At 36.1% G+C, this 18204-nt stretch overlaps 2 protein-coding genes and 1 long non-coding RNA gene across 3 annotated transcripts; all 3 read left to right on the top strand.

Moving 5' to 3' along the window:
- Positions 1 to 1474: 1474 nt before the first annotated feature.
- On the top strand, positions 1475 to 4696 carry LOC105966882 (uncharacterized). The gene is made up of 4 exons (XM_012991457.2): positions 1475 to 3029; positions 3108 to 3383; positions 3470 to 3569; positions 3655 to 4696. Exons 1-4 carry the CDS (start codon positions 1531 to 1533, stop codon positions 4357 to 4359), a joined length of 2580 nt encoding a protein of 859 aa, XP_012846911.2. The 5' UTR covers positions 1475 to 1530; the 3' UTR covers positions 4360 to 4696.
- Positions 4697 to 4793: 97 nt separating this feature from the next.
- LOC148771644 (uncharacterized) lies at positions 4794 to 6999 on the top strand. Its single transcript, XM_088815159.1, has 9 exons — positions 4794 to 5053; positions 5165 to 5371; positions 5464 to 5553; positions 5655 to 5756; positions 5848 to 6216; positions 6287 to 6352; positions 6485 to 6550; positions 6649 to 6873; positions 6985 to 6999. Exons 1-9 carry the CDS (start codon positions 5033 to 5035, stop codon positions 6997 to 6999), a joined length of 1161 nt encoding a protein of 386 aa, XP_088671285.1. The 5' UTR covers positions 4794 to 5032.
- Positions 7000 to 15794: 8795 nt separating this feature from the next.
- Positions 15795 to 17296, top strand: LOC148771643 (uncharacterized). Its single transcript, XR_016030496.1, has 2 exons — positions 15795 to 15875; positions 16852 to 17296. It is a non-coding gene; the product is annotated as an uncharacterized LOC148771643 (long non-coding RNA).
- The last annotated feature ends 908 nt before the right edge of the window (positions 17297 to 18204 follow it).

Genomic DNA, 18204 nt, shown 5'->3' with positions numbered 1-18204 from the left:
GTATTTCCTACGGCCTTTGCTTTGTGACTAAAGAATATAAAATTCATATTAAATCTTTAAAGTATAAAATTCATATTAAAGCTTTAAAGTAGAAGAAAACCCTCAAAAGTCAAAATACCCAAATCTCAAAACCTGTACACAACCAATTTTTCACCTTTTCCCTCCTTTCTCTCTTATGCCGCCAAAGACCAATTTTTGGCCGCCAAAGACAAATTTTCGACCGCCAAATTCAATTAATTTCCCAACCTGCAATTCTCAGTTGCCCAAACACCATTCTTCGTTCACGAGCTTCATTGTTGGTCCAAGAATATCGTATACTCCCCTTCTAATTAAATTTAAGTTGTATATGTGGTGAAATTGTTGGTGAGAGATTTTGCCAGATATTTGCTTTTGATAGCTTCTGGAGTTGACGGGATTTAGCCAAGAAGGAACCTTATGTAAAAATTGCTGGTAAGGCTTATTCTCATCTCGATAGACTCTTATTTTTTTCCTATTACTGCCTTTGCCAAATTTATATTTTGTTTTGCGGTAAAACTTCAATTTGCTAGGCATTAAGAGTATGAAAAACTCTTTTAATAAGTCTGTTAGTAATTCAAAATATAAAAAGTTAATATGTGATTTTGCAAATAAATGTTATAAATCCTTTTAATAGTTAGATGAATAATTTTTTTGATTCAGAGAATAAATTCTTTTAAAAATTTTATTTCATTTTAAGACTCTTCTTTATATTTATTTATGTTTCTTTGTAACAGTTTACCAAATTTTTTTTTTGAAATGGATAAAAGTTGGATTAGTTTATCTAATCGTCTATCTGATGAATATGTCCATGGAGTTACTCAATTCTTAGATTTTGCATTCTTGAATAAGGAAAATGGTTCTCGAATTTGTTGTCCTTGTAAAAAATGTCAAAATCGCTTTACGAAGATCCGTGAAGATGTGATGTTACATTGTCTTCGGGATGGATTTAATCCTACATATAAGAACTGGACATGTCATGGTGAAATATATGTTCCGTTTCACTCAAATGAAGATGGTAAAATGTTCGATTCTCGAGACGACATGGCTGGTATGTTGCATGATGCAATGGGAATTTCGAATAAAAATATGGAGCAGGATAATGACCAACAATCGACCTTTAGTAATTTAAATGGAGCTGATGAAGAAACAAAGAATTTCATTAAATTATTGCGAGATGCTGAGACTCCATTATTTCAGGGATGTAAAAAGCAGACAAAGTTATCTTTTATTGCTCGATTGTTGCAACTGAAGGTCTTATGTCGTTGGACTAACCACTCAGTGGACTTGCTCCTTGAATTGTTGAAAGACTCGTTCCCTGATGATGTAAACTTACCAGCTAACTGCTATGAAGCCACCAAAATAACAACAGAATTGGGTTTCACATGTAAGATTATCGATGCATGTCATAATAATTGCATGTTATTTCGTGGTGAAGATGAAAAATTGGATAAATGTGAAATTTGTGGTGGAGCTAGATATGTCGATGATGTTACAAAGATAGCAAAAAATCGAATGAGGTACTTTCCATTGAAGCCGAGGTTACAGAAGTTGTTCATGTCGTCAAAAACTTCTTCGCTTATGAGATGGCATGCTGAGAAACGTATAGATGATGGGATACTTCGGCACCCCGCTGATAGTCAAGCATGGAAAAACTTTGATGAGAGAAATCCAACCTTTGCGAGTGATATTCGCAATGTTAGACTTGGCTTAGCAACAGATGGATTCAACCCTTTTGGAACAATGAATGTTAGTAACAGTATTTGGCCAGTTGTGCTACTGACATACAATCTACCTCCGTGGCTTTGTATGAAGCAACCTTCGCTCATATTATCCATTATCATTGATGGTCCTAAAGGACCGGGAAATAAAATTGACGTGTTCTTGCAACCGTTGATTGATGAATTAAAGGAGTTGTGGGATATTGGGGTACAAACCTATGATGCTTCAGCTGATCAGGTTTTTCAATTGCATGCTGCTTTGCTATGGACAATCAGTGATTTTCCTGGTTATGGTAATATATCGGGTTGGTCTACAAAAGGTATGTTTGCTTGTCCCAATTGTGGTAAAGATACGCAGTCTAAATATTTGAAGAATGGCCATAAATTCTGCTATTGTGGTCATCGTCGTTTCTTACCCACCGGACACAGATTAAGGAGGGATAGAGTATCCTTTGATGGGACAATAGAACTGAGGCAGAAGCCAACTCCTCTATCCGTGGCAGATTTACTACGTGAATTAGAAACCGTACCTACGGAATATAAAAAAGAGGATGTAAGAAAGAGATGGATGCAAAATAATACCAAAAAGAGGAAAGTTGAAGAAAGCACACAAAGTATTTGGAAAAAGAGAAGTATCTTTTTTGAGTTGCCATATTGGGCTGGCAATCTTATTAGACACAATCTTGATGTTATGCATATAGAAAAGAATGTGTGTGACAATGTACTCTTTACATTGTTAGGTGTTAAAGGTAAAACAAAAGATAATCTTAATGCGAGAAAGGATCTCCAATTGCTGAAAATCAGAAGTTCTTTGCACCCAATTCCAAGACGCAATGGAGCTTTATATTTGCCCGCGGCATCATTTACAATGAGTAAACACGAGAAAAATATATTTTGTGGTGTGCTAAAGAGACTCAGACCTCCTGATGGTTATGCGTCCAATATATCTCGTCATGTACAATTAGAGAAACAGATTATATGGGGTTTAAAGAGCCACGATAATCATGTTCTCATGCAAAAGATACTTCCAATTGCTGCACGTAGAGCATTGCCTAAGAATGTAGTTGATGTTTTAATTGAATTAAGCAATTTCTTTCGGACATTATGCTCTAAGATGAATTCTGTACACGATTTAGAGAAACTTCAAGATCGGATTGTTCTCACGCTTTGTCATCTGGAGAAAATTTTTCCTCCTTCGTTTTTTGACATAATGGAACACTTGCCTGTACATTTGGCTGAAGAGGCAAAAATAGCTGGACCTGTACAGTTTCGGTGGATGTACCCTATTGAGAGGTAATTTAAAATATTTATTGAGCATTTATCTGCATAAGAATAGCATGTTAACGATTAATCTACATATAAATTGATCAGGTATCTATCTACTCTAAAGAAGTATGTACGTAATCGAGCACATCCTGAAGGCTCAATTGCGCGTGGGTATCTAATGGAAGAATGCATGAACTTCTGTTCTAGATATCTTAATGATGTTGAAACTAAGGAGAATCGACTACCTCGTAACTATGACGGAAATAATCTCATGGGTCGACGTTTATTCTCGGGAAAAAGGTCTACCATTGACAAAGATACATTGCTTCAAATCCATCGTTATGTGCTCGCAAATGCTGATACAGTTGCACCATATCGAGAGTAAGTAGCCTCAATTATTAAAATTATTTTATCTATTATTTCAAATATTAAATAAATTTTACAATTATATTTTGAAAAACATGCAGCATGCACCAAGTAATAATTAAAAGAGAAAAGCCCCGAGCAACTCCTAGGGAAATCCAGTTTATACACAGCCAAACTTTCTATATATGGTTCAAGGCTTATGTAAGTAAATTAAATATTAATGTATTAGTACATAAATTTTAGATTTTCAAATCATTATTTGACATCTGGTTATAAAATAATGCAGGTTCAAAGCTTGCAAGAAGCTTCCGATCCACAACTTACTGGAGAAATAATTGCTCTTGCTAATGGGCCAATTCCACATGCAACCAAATACAATGCATGCATCATTGGAGGGTATCGGTATCGTGTGAAAAGTAAAGATATACACAAGAAAACTCAATGTAGTGGGGTTGTTGTCAATGCAGATACATTGAGTTTCGCTAGTGCTAAAGATAAGAAGCCTCGGTCTGGGAATGTCTCTTACTATGGAGTTTTAACTGATATAATTGACATTCAGTACACAAAAGACATTCAATTTCTAATGTTTAAATGTGACTGGGTGGATAATGAGAGGGGAGTTAAACAAGATGAGTTCAAGTTTACGCTTGTAAACTTTAATTATCTTATGTATGAGAGGAATTTACCAACTGACGAGCCTTTTATTTTAGCAACTCAGTCTCAACAAGTTTGGTATATTGCTGATCCCGTGGAGTCAGATTGGAATGTAGTGGTAAAAATGTCAAGAAGAGATAGTTTTGACATCTATTCCACTATTGAAGCCGAGAAACATAGCAGTTTACAACTTGATGATGGTATTCCAAATCGAAATGAGGATGTTTGTTGGGTGAGGGAAGGAGTAGAAGGAGTTATTGTGGATGCGGTAGTTGGAACAGTTGATCATAATGAAATAGAAACTGATATGGATGTAGAAGATGATTTGGATGAATAAATATTAGTAAATAACTTTTTTCTATTGGTGCATGAATACATATCTTTTTGATGAAAGTCATTTACATATACGAATGTAAATATTTTATTAGGTGCAAGCATGGGCAAAGGAAATCGGAAAGAGTGTGGTACGATGGCAGAGAGACTTCAAGTAATGAAGAAAAAGAATAACTTAAATGAGCAGATCATGCCTTCTTCACCAGGTACACAGCAAACGCGTTCTCAACAACTTGTTCCAAATAGACCACAAATGAATCTTCATCCTGGGCCACAAACATATTCTCGACAAAATGAAGAGGAAGTCATCCCTGAGACACAAACTTTTAATGCCTCTTCAAGTAGAGGTACACTATATTGATTGTTTGAATTTTTTTTTTTAAATAATTATTTCACAGTTGGTCTATTTTTGTTCATTAATTGTTTTGATAGGACCTGCTGCAACTAATTCAACAACAAATAAATTAGTACCTATTAAAAAAGGAAGAGGTCCTGCACAGTTTCCTAAAGGTTGGGGCACAGGAAAAAAAATTGAAGTCACATTGGACAAACATTTTAGAGTGATCGGGGCTGGAGTCAATCAATATAAAACAGGAATTGGATGTTTAGCTCGTATAGGGACTAAATTGCCACTGAACTATGTGGAATTTAATGACATACCACAATATCTCAGAGACATGGTTTGGGAGGAGGTGGAGGTTAGATGAATCATTATTTCCTTTCATTTATATATTATTGCATCTATTATTTTATTATATTTGAGAATTTGGATTTTGTATACTTGTGCTTGATTAAAATCCATTCTTCAGTACAATACATTTCTCCCTCCTAATGCGAAGGATGTCGTATTGGCTGAACTAAAGGACATATGGAGGAAATGGAAACATGAAATTAAAGTGAAATACTTTCTACCACACGAAAATGATGCAGAGTATCTCTCTCAGTTGCCGTCTGAACGCATAGAGTTAGAACAATGGTTGGAACTAGTGGAATATTGGAAGGATAAAAATGTAAAGGTTAGCTTTTATACCATATGTTTTTTTTTTTTTTTGCATTAAAAATATATTTTTTTCTTAATAATAATGAATTTATGCACACATAATGATAGTTAATTGCTGAAAGAAATGCCAATAATGTTGGGGCAAAACAATGCTTGCATAGAACAGGGAGGACTTCATTTGCTGTTTTGGAACAAGAGGTATGAATTATCCCTTTTGTTTTACATCGACAGTACTTATAAATGAAAAATTAAAATATAGTATTACAATATTTCTAATTATATTTCTATAATTAACTCAGATGATGATGAATGGGATAGATCCTACTAGACTTGATGTGTGGATGGAGTCTCGATCTCGAGCAAACGGCATCGATGATGATGATGACATACGAGATTTGCATGTAAGCTAACTTTCCACATATAGTACTTAGTTTATAATTTTTAAATGTAAAATATATACTTATTCCATATAATCAAAATTTTATTTAATAGAATTTCTTTACTGGAGAATTATCTAAGAGACCAGAGTCAGAAAGAACAAAGGAATTCAAAGAAGAAATTTTCAAAAATGCCATGGGAGAAGATAAGCACAATCATCTGAGATGCTTAGGAAGAAAACATAAAATTGATGCAACCCTTGCATCAATGAGCTTCCCACACGAAGATAAGGATGAGTTGCAAAAGCTTAAAGAAGGACTGTTGGAGGAAAAAGAAAAAATGCTACAAATGAAAGAAGAATTTATTTATGAGAAAGAACAATTGCTCTTGGAGAAGGAAAAAATGAATAATCTTACTCAGAAGTTGGAATTATTCATGACTCAGTTCTCTACAATATCTTCGAACAAATCACACAATTCTCAGGTAAGTATTCAAATATATAATTGAGTCCAAAATTTTAAATCTTTAACAAAAATTTGACATAAATTTCTAGGATGAGGATGCATCTATCTTGCGAGAACCAACTTCCAGAGAATCTGGAAATGCTCGTGAACAACAAGTACTTAATCTATCTATTATACTATCATTTCCAATGTGTGTGTGTCTCTCTCTATATATATATATGTATATGCATATTAATGTGTTTGTACATTATGTTATCTAAAATGTAGTTGTTGAATTTAACTTATAGGTGGGAAATGATGGCCCAAGACTTAAGAAACAAAAGAGCCTGGTAGACTTTTTTGAACCAATTAAGGTACAATAATTGATTTACAGATAATCTTGTTTAATAAATAACTAGAAATGAATACTAAATGATTAAAATTTTGAGGAAGTACGTTTTTGTTCTTCTAGATTGGGACTCGTGTTCACTTATTTTGTCATGGAATACCGAAAAAAGTTGTGGCAGAGGGTGTTGTTGTTGATATAATTGATGATGAAGATGGAATTGGACATTCATTTGTGAATGTCTATATTGCAAAGATAGTGGAACCAAATGAAAAATTGCTTAAACCGTATTCGGGTGCTAAGACAATTGGAGAAGTAGTTCACAAATGCATCGAGTGGGAGTATGCGAATGTATGTAATTCCTCTCTTTTTTACTTTAACATTCAAAGTAATGCAATATATTTTATTCTTTGTAAAAAAATCACTTTTTACAAATGTTTTCTTAATTTTTTTGTATTACAGGTTATGGAGATCTAGATGATTGTGCATAGTCTTTACCGATGCGTATGAATATTTTGTTTTGTCAAGATCATGTAATTTTTCTTCTTGGTGTCTAGTTTTGATATAGAAATGAAATTTATTTTATGTTAATTATTTTGTTGGGATCAAAAGACCGATGTAATATGCTTAACGATTTTAGTGCATTATTTTTGTTATAGGATTTTATTTATCATATATTATAAGAAAGACTCAAGGTTTATATTTTATTAATTGATACTGTAATTTTTTTGTTCAGGTTTAATGTTACGAAACATATTTTACTAAAAAGTAATATGCGCACTATTTACTACCATGTAAGAAGTTGTAGTAATAAGAGAAATTATATGCTACAAGGTATATGTTGTAGCAAATGATTTGAATGTTTAGCTACAGTGGAATGCCGTACCAATTGGCCGATAGTGCGTAACAAAAATGTCACTTTTTGCTACAATGGAACCCGTAATAAATATAATCGCAAATTGTTACACATTTACGACAAAAAAGTACCCGTAGTAAATACTATGTGAAATCGTAGTAAAAACTATTTGCTACGATGACTTCCCGTAGTAAAGTATTGGTCACGCCTGCATTTGCGACGGGCCATAATTCGTAGCAAAATCGTAGCAAAAAGGTTTTTGCTACGAATTTCGGACAATTTGCTACGATTTCAAGTGGTAGTAAAAAGCGTTATTTCTACTAGTGTGAGTACCAGCGTTTACATATTTACACATACTCCAACCGTGACCTAGTTGACTGTCCGATTCTATGTTTGATCCGGTTTTAGCCAATTCTTCAAACTGAACATCACAAATCGAGCGCCGCAAATGAACTACACGAGCGCCAGTACCCAAACTTTCCGGTGAAGATTCATAACGATGCCTAATGCTATCCCGACTAAGTTGTCTACCAAACCAAAATCGGTAGTAACCCCCATGGCGAACTAAAAACGAAACTACACTAATTGCGAAGGATATAAAAAAGAACAAAGAACATTTATCCTTGAAGCAATTACAACATAATACCGTGGTTAAAGGAAACGCGACAACGCATATGCCCTCGGTCAGTTTTAAAATGCATGTTTTAACGGTTTCGTTCCGGATGCAATTAAACATGTACGTGCATGCTTTGGTAACGAGTTGCACCAAAACAAGCATAACAAATTCCCCGAAAATGTGAACCAATGGATAGTACCACTGTGCAGGTACTTTACTAGTAATTAGAGGAATTCGGAGCCGCACATATTTTTTGTTATATGTTGTTAAATGGAAAAATACCCATGCTATTATATATGATGAACCTTCCATGAGGGTGTAAAATTTTGGGCAATTTTTGATTTTCTGGATCGTTTTTTTTATCTCGATTTTCGTCACCATCTGAAATAAATTTAAAATTTTGGAGAAGACAGTATATATATTATCCCTATCTTCTCTTGCAAGTTTAGGATATACCTAATGCTAACCTAATTAAATATATTTATTTACGTTCAAGTGATTAATTACAAAAATAAATAAATAATAATAATCATCTAAACTATCAGGGCCGGTCCAACAAATTTGGGGGCCCTAAGCAAGTTTTCAAAAAAATCGTACCTTTTTTTTTTCGACAATATTATTGAACTTTTCCCCTCAACCGTGAAGATTACAAAATGAACCCTTCCATCACTAGTTTCATTCTACAAGTGTTTATTAAACTATCAAAACAAAAGTAATATATTAAATAATAAACTAAATGGAACAAAAAAGCAAAAAATAGTAGACTATGAGTAATCTTTATATATAAAAGAAAGGTTTTGCCCCGAAACCTTAATCCTATTTTTGTGAAATATTTGTAACCCTATGGGCTTTTCCGTCTATTCATGTTGATTATTCGTTTTCGGTTTCCTATTCGCGCAATATTTTGGGTGGTTTTCTGGCACGATCTAAAAACTTCTCCATGATTTTGGATGTTTTCTGCCACGGTCTGAAAAACTTCTCATATCCGTTGAAGAATTTTAACTCACCATTTTCAACTTCTCCGTTCCAATCGCAACCTTGGAAAACGAGAATTCTCCCAACTTTTTCCATCATCTTTGTTGTAATCCTTTCTCTCTCATATCCCTCATTGACTTTCTTTCTCCCCAACAAATTAACTCCCCTCTCAAATTTTCTTCATCACCCACAAAAGAACACCTTTATGTAACTTCAAGAAAGAAAAAAAATATATACTTTCGTTCTAATTATGCTTTTCTCTTCCTCCACTTCATCTTCAATTTTGTTTGTAGCAAACCGAGGAAAGACCCTGAATATGACGAATTCACAAAAATAGGATTAGGGTTTCGGGGCAAAACCTTTCTTTTATATATAAAAATTTCATTTGCGTAAGGCAAGTATTCAATTTATTGAATTCTACTGATTTCCCTTTCATTTTTTCTTTAATTTTATCTTCTTTCATAAAAATAGTTCGCACAGACAGTATGACAAATAAGAAGCCTCCATCTTTTTTTTCTCTGTAAATCAAAACAATCTCTATTTGTTTTTGTTGGGCCTCCGCCGGGATAGCACGAACTCCACATTGGTATGATATTGTCCAGACTGGGTCGGGCCCAACTGGTTTTGCTCTTGGGTTTCCCCAAAAGGCCTCTTACCAATGGAGTTACTATCCCCTCTATATAAACCATAGATCTTTCCCATATTAAACCGATGTGGGACATTGTTTGCACCTCAACAATCCTCCCCTCGAACAAAGTACCACATAGGTCGGACCACAAAGGACCACCGAGCCTCCCCTCAATTTGCGCCTGGGGCTCACACCACCGAGCCTCCCACCTGGAGCTCGTCGAGCCGCCTCCATTTGCGCACCGGGAGCTCACCATTTTTGTTCGGCACCGAGGATCCGGCAATTTCCACCACATGGTTAGATCTGGGCCATGGCTCTGATACCACTGTTGGGTGGCCGTTCAAATAGCATTAATATTACAGACATTTAATCAAATGAATTACAGATTAATAAGCCTAAGGGGAAGGGGATTAAGACTTAACAAATAAATTACAGAAATAAATAATAATAAGAACGAATCTGGGGCAGATCGAAAATTTGCCCGTTTTCAGCTCCGGTGGAGAAGATGACACAGCAACGGCTCAGTCCTCGTTTCTCGTGTCCACGTCCGGAGTCCAGTCGGCGGCAGCCAGCACACTCCCGGTGTCAAGCTCACAGATCCACGCCCAGCAGTCAGAACATCATCCGAGTGCTCAGATATCAGCCTCACTCCGACTGTAGTCTCAACCCAACCCAAAACCCCAACGAATCCAACTCACACACATAGTGTTTCCCCAGATCTGGTACCCTCACTCACAGAGGTCACGAAACCACTCACCACAGAGAGGTTTAAGACAAGAAGGTAGAAGATGGGAAGATTTCGTCGTTCTCGTGGTACTCTTCATCTTCAAGAAGAGATGTATATATACTCGTGCAGCTGCAGCAAGAAAGGAAAGAGAATCGACCGAATCTCCGACCGCCATGGAAATCGGCGAAAGATTCGGCCGTCGAGAAGAGAGAGAAGAGAGAAAGGTGCAGCTGCTAGGTTAGGGTTTGGAGGCATTGTGAGAGGGAGGATATTTATATGTGGCATGGATGGCTGAGATCGAGACTTGTCAATCAACGGTCCAGATTGACTCTGCTTGGGCTTTAAGTGAGCTGATGGGCCAACACCAAGGGAGTGGGCTGCACAAGGTGGGTTAGCAGTTTTGGGCCAAATAAACATTTGGGCCCCTTTTATCTAACAATCTCCACCTGGGCCCAAATGGACTATCGGGACAAAATTGGGATATGAGGTCATCATTGCCGTTTTAAATGTACCTGCACAATAAAACACGAAGTCAGCAACGTACATTAAGAAATTAATCACACAGATTAAAAATAGGGGCAGTCACAAAGACAACCCTTTAATTACACACAGTAATTAGGATTGAGAGATTAGGCTCAAGCTTTTCAAGCAAGAGCAAAACTTCTCGAGTGGGAGACACTTATTACCCATATCTGCTGGATTAAATTGTGATGGGATTTTTTCCATCTTGATAATACCTTGTTCCACAATATTACGAATAAAGTGATACTTAATCTCAATGTGTTTAGTACGATCGTGGAAAACCGGGTTTTTACATAATGGAATTCCTGATTGGCTATCCGAGAAAACAGTGACATCCTTTTTAAGAAAACCAATTTCGCGTAGAATGCCTTTAAGCCATATAGCTTCTTTCATTGCCTCGGTGGCAGCGATGTATTCAGCCTCGGTTGTAGATAGGGCTACAATATTCTGCAGTTGCGATTTCCAACTAATGCATGATCCACACAAAGTGAAAACGTAAGAAGTGGATGATTTCCTACTATCTCTATCATTCGCAAAGTTGGAGTCAACATAGCCAATTAATTCAATTTCAGTTTCAGATTTAGAAAAATTTAGGCCAACATGCAAAGAATGTTTCAAATAACGAAGAAGCCATTTCAAAGCTTCCCAATGCGGCATACCTGGGTTCGACATATAGCGACTCAAACAACTTACCGCATAAGCTATATCAGGACGAGTGCTTACCATCAAGTACATCACAGAACCTATCGCATTGGCATAAGGAATATTTTGCATAGAGTCAATTTCAGTTTCAGTCTTGGGGGACTGATCCTTACTTAATTGAAAATGGGCAGCTAAAGGCACGTTTGCAGGTTTAGCATTAGACATGGCAAATTTTTCTAAAATCTTACTCACATAAGAAATTTGATTCAAGAATAGCAAATTATTATCTCGATTGCGATCAATGTTCATGCCCAATATTTTCTTAGCATCCCCTAAATATTTCATGTCAAATTGTTCACTTAGACACATTTTCACATGATCAACAAATTTCACACAAGGGCTGATTATGAGCATATCATCAACATAGATCAACAACAAAATAGGCACAGAGCGAGTATCTTTGAAGTAAAGACAAGGGTCATAATCACTTTTCTTAAACTTCAATGAAAGCATGCAAGAATCGAATTTCTTATTCCATTGCCTAGGTGATTGTTTCAAGCCATATAAAGATTTTTTCAGCAAACACACATATTCAGGATTCTTAGCATCTACGAAACCCTCGGGCTGTTTCATGTAAATATGCTCATCTAACTCACCATGCAAGAAGCAGTTTTTACATCCATTTGTTTCAATTCCCAATTAAAATGCGCAACTAATGCAAGCATAATACGAACAGTGGTAAATTTAACAACGGGAGCAAAAATTTCAGTATAATCAATACCTTCATTTTGCGTGAAACCTTTGGCAACAAGACGAGCCTTATACCTAATGGAGTCTACCTCATCCTTAACCTTAAACAACCATTTGCAGTCTACCAAAGAGCAATTAGCAGGTTTAGGAACAAGAGTCCAGGTTTGATTAACATGCAAAGAGTTCATTTCTTCTTTCATAGCATTTAACCATTCAGCTGATTTATCAGTTTTTAGAGCATCCCTAACAGTTTTAGGTTCATTGCTATCTATAGATTCAAACACATTGAAAACATGAGAAGCAAGATGAAAACTATCAAAACGTTGTGGAGGCCTAGCATTTTCACGTCTAGGTCGATCTCTAGCAAGTTGATAATCAGACAAGTCATCCACATTAGGCAAGTCATGTTCAACATTTTGGTCATGCAAACTTTCAAGTATTTCAGATTCAATATCAGGCACATTTTCAGATTTAACAGTAGGCAACTCCACCTCATTTGGAGCAGCCTCTGAATTCACAGCATTATGCACAACAAGGCAAGGAAAAACAGATTCATTAAAAATCACATCACGACTAATAGCAGTTTTATAGCCATGTTCCCCTTTAACCCAAAGTCTATAACCTTTAACCCCTTCGGGATAACCCAAGAAAACACATTTCACAGAACGAGGTTCAAGCTTATCACTTTTATGATGCATGAATGCAGCAACCAAAAACACGTAAGTTGGACAAATCAACCTTTTTACCCGACCAAACACATTCAGGCAAATCACCATTTAAAGGCACATAGGGAGATCTATTAATCAAATAAGTGGCAGTCAAAACAGCCTCACCCCAAAACATAGTTGGTAAACCCGAAGTGGCGAGCATGGCTCGAACCCTCTCTAAAAGAGTTCGATTCATACGTTCAACCACCCCGTTTTGTTGAGGGGAGTAAGGAACAGTTTTGTGCCTTTTAATACCAGATTCAGAGCACATAGCATCCATTTCTTGATTACAAAATTATGTACCGTTATCTGTCCTAAGGGTTTTTATCCGTTTTCCTGTTTGGTTCTCAATATAAACTTTCCATGTTTTGAACTTATCAACAACATCAGATTTTTGTTTCAACGGGAAGACAAACACCTTACGAGAGAAATCATCAATGATGGACAGAAAGTAACGGTTCCCACCATGTGTAAGAACACTGGCAGGACCCCACACATCAGCATGCACATACTCAAGAATATCAGAACATTTAGAGGGATTGGGGGAAGGGGTTGGTTGAAAAGAAACACGAGTTTGCTTTCCAACGATGCAAGAGTCACACATAGCAACCTCAGACACTTTATCATTGCCAAAATAGTGATTGCTATGCAGAATGCTGAGGCCTTTATTACTAATATGACCTAGTCTATTATGCCACAGAACAGAATGATCACTTTGGACAACATTCACATAAGCAGATGATTCAGAATGACATACATACATATTTTGCATTCTTATGGTCTTAAAACATAGCAGATTACCCCTCATAATTTTCATGCAACCATTACCCCAACCACCATGAAACCCATCATCTTCTAAGATAGCACATGAAATCAGATTTTCACTCAAATTATGAACATGCCGCACATTTTGCAAAGTTAACACATAACCAGTTTCAAACTTTAAGCAAACAGTTCAAATTCCATGAACTTGGCGTTTTGTGCCATCAGCCATAGTCACATTGCAATTATTCAATGATTCATAGTGGGAGAAAACATGTTTCATAGGAGTCATATGATGTGAGCATGCAGAATCTAAAAGCCAATCATTTTCACCAAGAGATGATAGCACAGAATTCACACAAGCATGTTCACCAACCATAAACACATCACCAAGATTATTATCAGAAACATGATTAGCATGTTGATCATTAGAGTGCTTATTAGGCTTAGCACAGTTCTGAGCATAATGACCAGGTTCACCACAATTATAGCACTTACAACTGTTAAAACGAGTTTTCGGCTTACTCCTGCCCCTGCCCTTTTTCTTTTGAAAATTGTTTTGATGAGAACCATTTTGAGAAACATTTTGGTTAGAGGAGGAAGGCTTATTTGATAATCGGTTTTGCTGCCTTCCTCTCACAAAGTTCACCTCACCAAAACTCTTATTGCTTTTGTTAACTCTCAAATCCAGTTCTTTACTCTTTAAACCATTTATGACAGTGTGAAGAGAATTATTATCCCTGCCATACTTAATAGCAGATTTCAAATCGTTGTAAGAATCAGGGATTGCGTTTAACAAAACAATGGGAGTATAGTTATCAATACTTTTGTCTCCCGTCAGTTTAATATCCTGAACTAATCTGGTAAACTGATCTATGTTCTCATCAATATCTTTGGTTAGATCCAATTTGAATCTAAAAAACTTTTCAAGTAAAAACAATTTTGAGGGTAGAGAAGTTTCAGTGTATAGCTCGTCTAATTTTTCCCACAAACCTTTGGCAGAATCATGCATACCTACCTTTCTAATCACAGAGTCAGAAAGATTCAATATAATGGCAGAGTAAGCAAGTTCATCAACTTCTATTTTCTTAGAAGCAGTAGTTTCAGCAGCATAAGATTCATCAATAGCCACATAGCATCTTTATTGAATTAACACACCTTTCATTTTCTGTTTCCAAATAGAAAAATCACCCTTACCATCAAAAGGAGCCATAGAATAGACAGACATGGCAGCCATACAAATTTCAGCACAAAGCAAGATATTAGACCAATTTTTCACAATAGGCCAAAGTAGGGATAAGTGCATATGCAACAAGGATAGGCAATCTTGGAGACCCTCCCTCACAGGATTCCAGGGCACTTGCGGTCCGGTCAAGTGAGGTCAAGAATCCAAGTTATACCACCCTTTAATACTTATATATATAAGTGAGCAGTTTATATATATGCATCGGAAGAATAATGTTCACACAGAAGCAAGAGTGGCACACAGACCACAACAGAACACACAGAGTGGCTCACGGACCACGAATCACACAAAGTGGCTCACAGACGACAGAATCAAAACATAAGAGTGGCTCACGGACCACGAATCACAAAAAGTGGCTCACAGACCACAGAATCAAAACATAAGGCAGTACCAATCACAACAGAAACTAAATCCCAACCATAGGGGGTTTAGGGTACAATACCTGAGCGGAATCCGGTTGGATATCCGTACGCCCTATTTGAACGAGCACCCCCAACTTGACGATGCTCTGGTACCACTGTTGGGGTAAGCGGAATCGCTTACCGGTTGGATATCCGTACGCCCTATTTGAAGGTTCACCCCCAACTTGACGATGCTCTGGTACCACTGTTGGGTACCCCGCCGGGATAGCACGAACTCCACATTGGTATGATATTGTCCAGACTGGGCCGGGCCCAACTGGTTTTGCTCTTGGGTTTCCCCGAAAGGCCTCATACCAATGGAGTTACTATCCCCTCTATATAAACCATAGATCTTTCCCATATTAAACCGATGTGGGACATTGTTTGAACCTCAACAGTTTCTCCTTCATAATTTCTTATTAATTCATTTTTGGTGAAGCAGTTTGCGAATGGAATTGTTGGGGTAAAGTTCTGCATGGATCCTAACTATCTCTACAACCTGCACTTATTTAAGCCCTCGGGTTGGTTTTTTAATTTTATTTTTTTGAACTGTTTTTCCTATTATTTCAACAATGTATATTTATTGTTATATATTTTAGGGGTAAGATATAGGTCCCTAGTAACAAAACTTATTAGAACTAAATGACAAGTCTAACTAAATCTTTGCTTCACATCCTTTATAAATTTTATTCCAAAAATGCCCATAACAAATAAAAATTGTAATATACATCAAATAATATTTTAACAACATTTATCACTTTCATTTTTCCATCTAGCATTTTTTTATTATTTTTTTTACGTTGAACATATTTCTCTTTTTCTTTTTTCTACATATTTCTTTTTTTTTCATGTCGTATTGTTTTCATTATTATAAAAATCTAATTATATCATTTTTACACTATTATAAAAAACATAAAAAAATCTTTTTTTTTTCCAACATAATATTGAAAATTATAAAAAAAATTGTTTTTTTCGTTTTTTTATTCAATTTACATTTTTTTAATTTTATCTGTTGTCAAAATTGTAGTAGGCTATGAAACACTATGGTATACTATGATATACTATGGTTATGGTGTACTACAGTGTACTATGATCTCCTATAGTTTACTTATCCAAACCCTAAAAGCAAAGTATACAAAGTATACTACAGTGTACTATAGTCTACTACGGTGTACTACCAGACCCTAGAACCCAACAACACCCAATCTCGCCAACCCTAGTCGTAAACACAGCAGCCGTCAAACCCTAGAAGCCAACACCGCCGACCACCACAGCCCCACAACACCGCCCCCCCCCCCCCCCCCCCCCCCCCCCCCCCACAGCCCCCAACACCGCCGACCACCACAGCCCCCCAACACCGCCGACCACCGCAGCCCCCTCCCCCCACCCCCCACACCACCGACCACCACAGCCCCCAACATCGCCGACCACCGCAGCCCCCAACACAGCCGACCACCGCAGCCCCCAACACGCGCAATAACTTTTTGTTTTTTTCAGTTTTTAGTAAATTTACCAGATAATGGCGAAGGTGATGTTTATATTTATTAATTTTCTATTATGATGTGATTTATGATATTTGGTAAGTAATTTACGCATATCTTTCAATTGAGAATGTATGTTTATGTGAATGGAACGATTTGCTGATTAATTTCATTATTCGTGGGTTGTTTTCTGTTTATCGAGCCGTCGAAGAAGAAGATCGTGGCTCACTCTTTACCGCCACTTCCTTAATATCATTCCACCCTGTTCTCAGAGTGACTCTATATCTTCTCTACCGAGCAATTTCACAAACTATCACCTGCAATTCTTCCATTTAATACCCTCTCCTCTTTTCCTATATGTTGCATTTTTGTTAATTTATAAGAATATAATTAGCAAAAGTAACAAGTGGGTTTCTCAGTTTTAGTGATTTTCTCTCTTTTTTTTTTTTTTTTTTTTTTTTGTGTGTGTTTGTGGTTTTTGTAGGGGTAGTGGCGAATAAAACTATTGACTACAAAATAATGGCATAATCTTGAAAGATTACACATGCAAAAAACAATCTCGGCGGAGGTGTATTTCTAATCTTCTTTTTTATTCTTCATATGGATTGGAAGTTCGATTCAGAGTAAACAGTTATACAGTAGTTGTTCCTATTGTTCTTTACACCATAACAATATTAGGCTCCACGAAATCATAATTCATAATCCTCCCTTTATGTTCTCTCTGTAATAAAATGCATGTTTTTTTTTTTTTTTTTTTTTTTTTTTTTTTTTTTTTTTTTTTTTGTAATTTCAGCGTATCCTTTGTTGGGGACTCTATATCTATTGAATGCTTTTGTAGGCTCAAGTGGTATCTCATCATCATTCGGTAAATTGATAAGTAAATACATCTAGCTGTCTTATCTTTTGTGGAATAATAGAATTGTGCATCTTCATGGTTTGTGGTCACAACTTGCATGCTTGATGGTTAAACAAACAGTAAATGATTGTGAAGAGGAGCACACAAGAATACTTAGCAAATAAAACTTACAAAATTCATCTTATAATCTTTAAGTGATATAATTGTCACATTGAATCAGTGAGAGTTATTGCCCATGTTATTATTTGTTTATGAAAAAGTCTGAAAATGACTAACTTCCAGAAGAGAAATAAAATGAGTGTAGCCAAATAAATATTGTACATGAATTAGTTTGAACTATCAGCTTGAATAGTTTGAATTCAATAGTTGCCCATTTTTTTCCCTATTGAATTCTTTTAGAAGTTCATTTCTTCTTTGTTTTTGATTTTTTCTACCCCGCCAGAATATTGCGGAAATTCAAGGTATGTTTATTGACTTTAAATCTGAATTTCTTAAAGAGGCAAAAAAATTGTC

This window comes from Erythranthe guttata, chromosome 3, assembly GCF_056151865.1.
Source record: "Erythranthe guttata isolate IM_541 chromosome 3, IM_541, whole genome shotgun sequence".
NCBI classification, from domain to species: domain Eukaryota; kingdom Viridiplantae; phylum Streptophyta; class Magnoliopsida; order Lamiales; family Phrymaceae; genus Erythranthe; species Erythranthe guttata.
Note: the sequence above shows the minus strand (reverse complement) of the source record. Positions and strands in the feature narration are given on the sequence as shown.

What these genes read in the sequence shown, in the direction of transcription:
- LOC105966882 (XM_012991457.2), top strand. Translation starts at nt 1,531, where the DNA reads ATGAGGTACTTTCCATTGAAGCCGAGGTTACAGAAGTTGTTCATGTCG. An exon ending in TGGATGTACCCTATTGAGAG is followed by an intron (nt 3,030 to 3,107) that starts GTAATTTAAAAT and finishes TAAATTGATCAG; the next exon opens with GTATCTATCTACTCTAAAGA. An exon ending in ACAGTTGCACCATATCGAGA is followed by an intron (nt 3,384 to 3,469) that starts GTAAGTAGCCTC and finishes AAAAACATGCAG; the next exon opens with CATGCACCAAGTAATAATTA.
- LOC148771644 (XM_088815159.1), top strand. Translation starts at nt 5,033, where the DNA reads ATGGTTTGGGAGGAGGTGGAG. An exon ending in TTGCTGTTTTGGAACAAGAG is followed by an intron (nt 5,554 to 5,654) that starts GTATGAATTATC and finishes TAATTAACTCAG; the next exon opens with ATGATGATGAATGGGATAGA. An exon ending in ACTTTTTTGAACCAATTAAG is followed by an intron (nt 6,551 to 6,648) that starts GTACAATAATTG and finishes TTGTTCTTCTAG; the next exon opens with ATTGGGACTCGTGTTCACTT.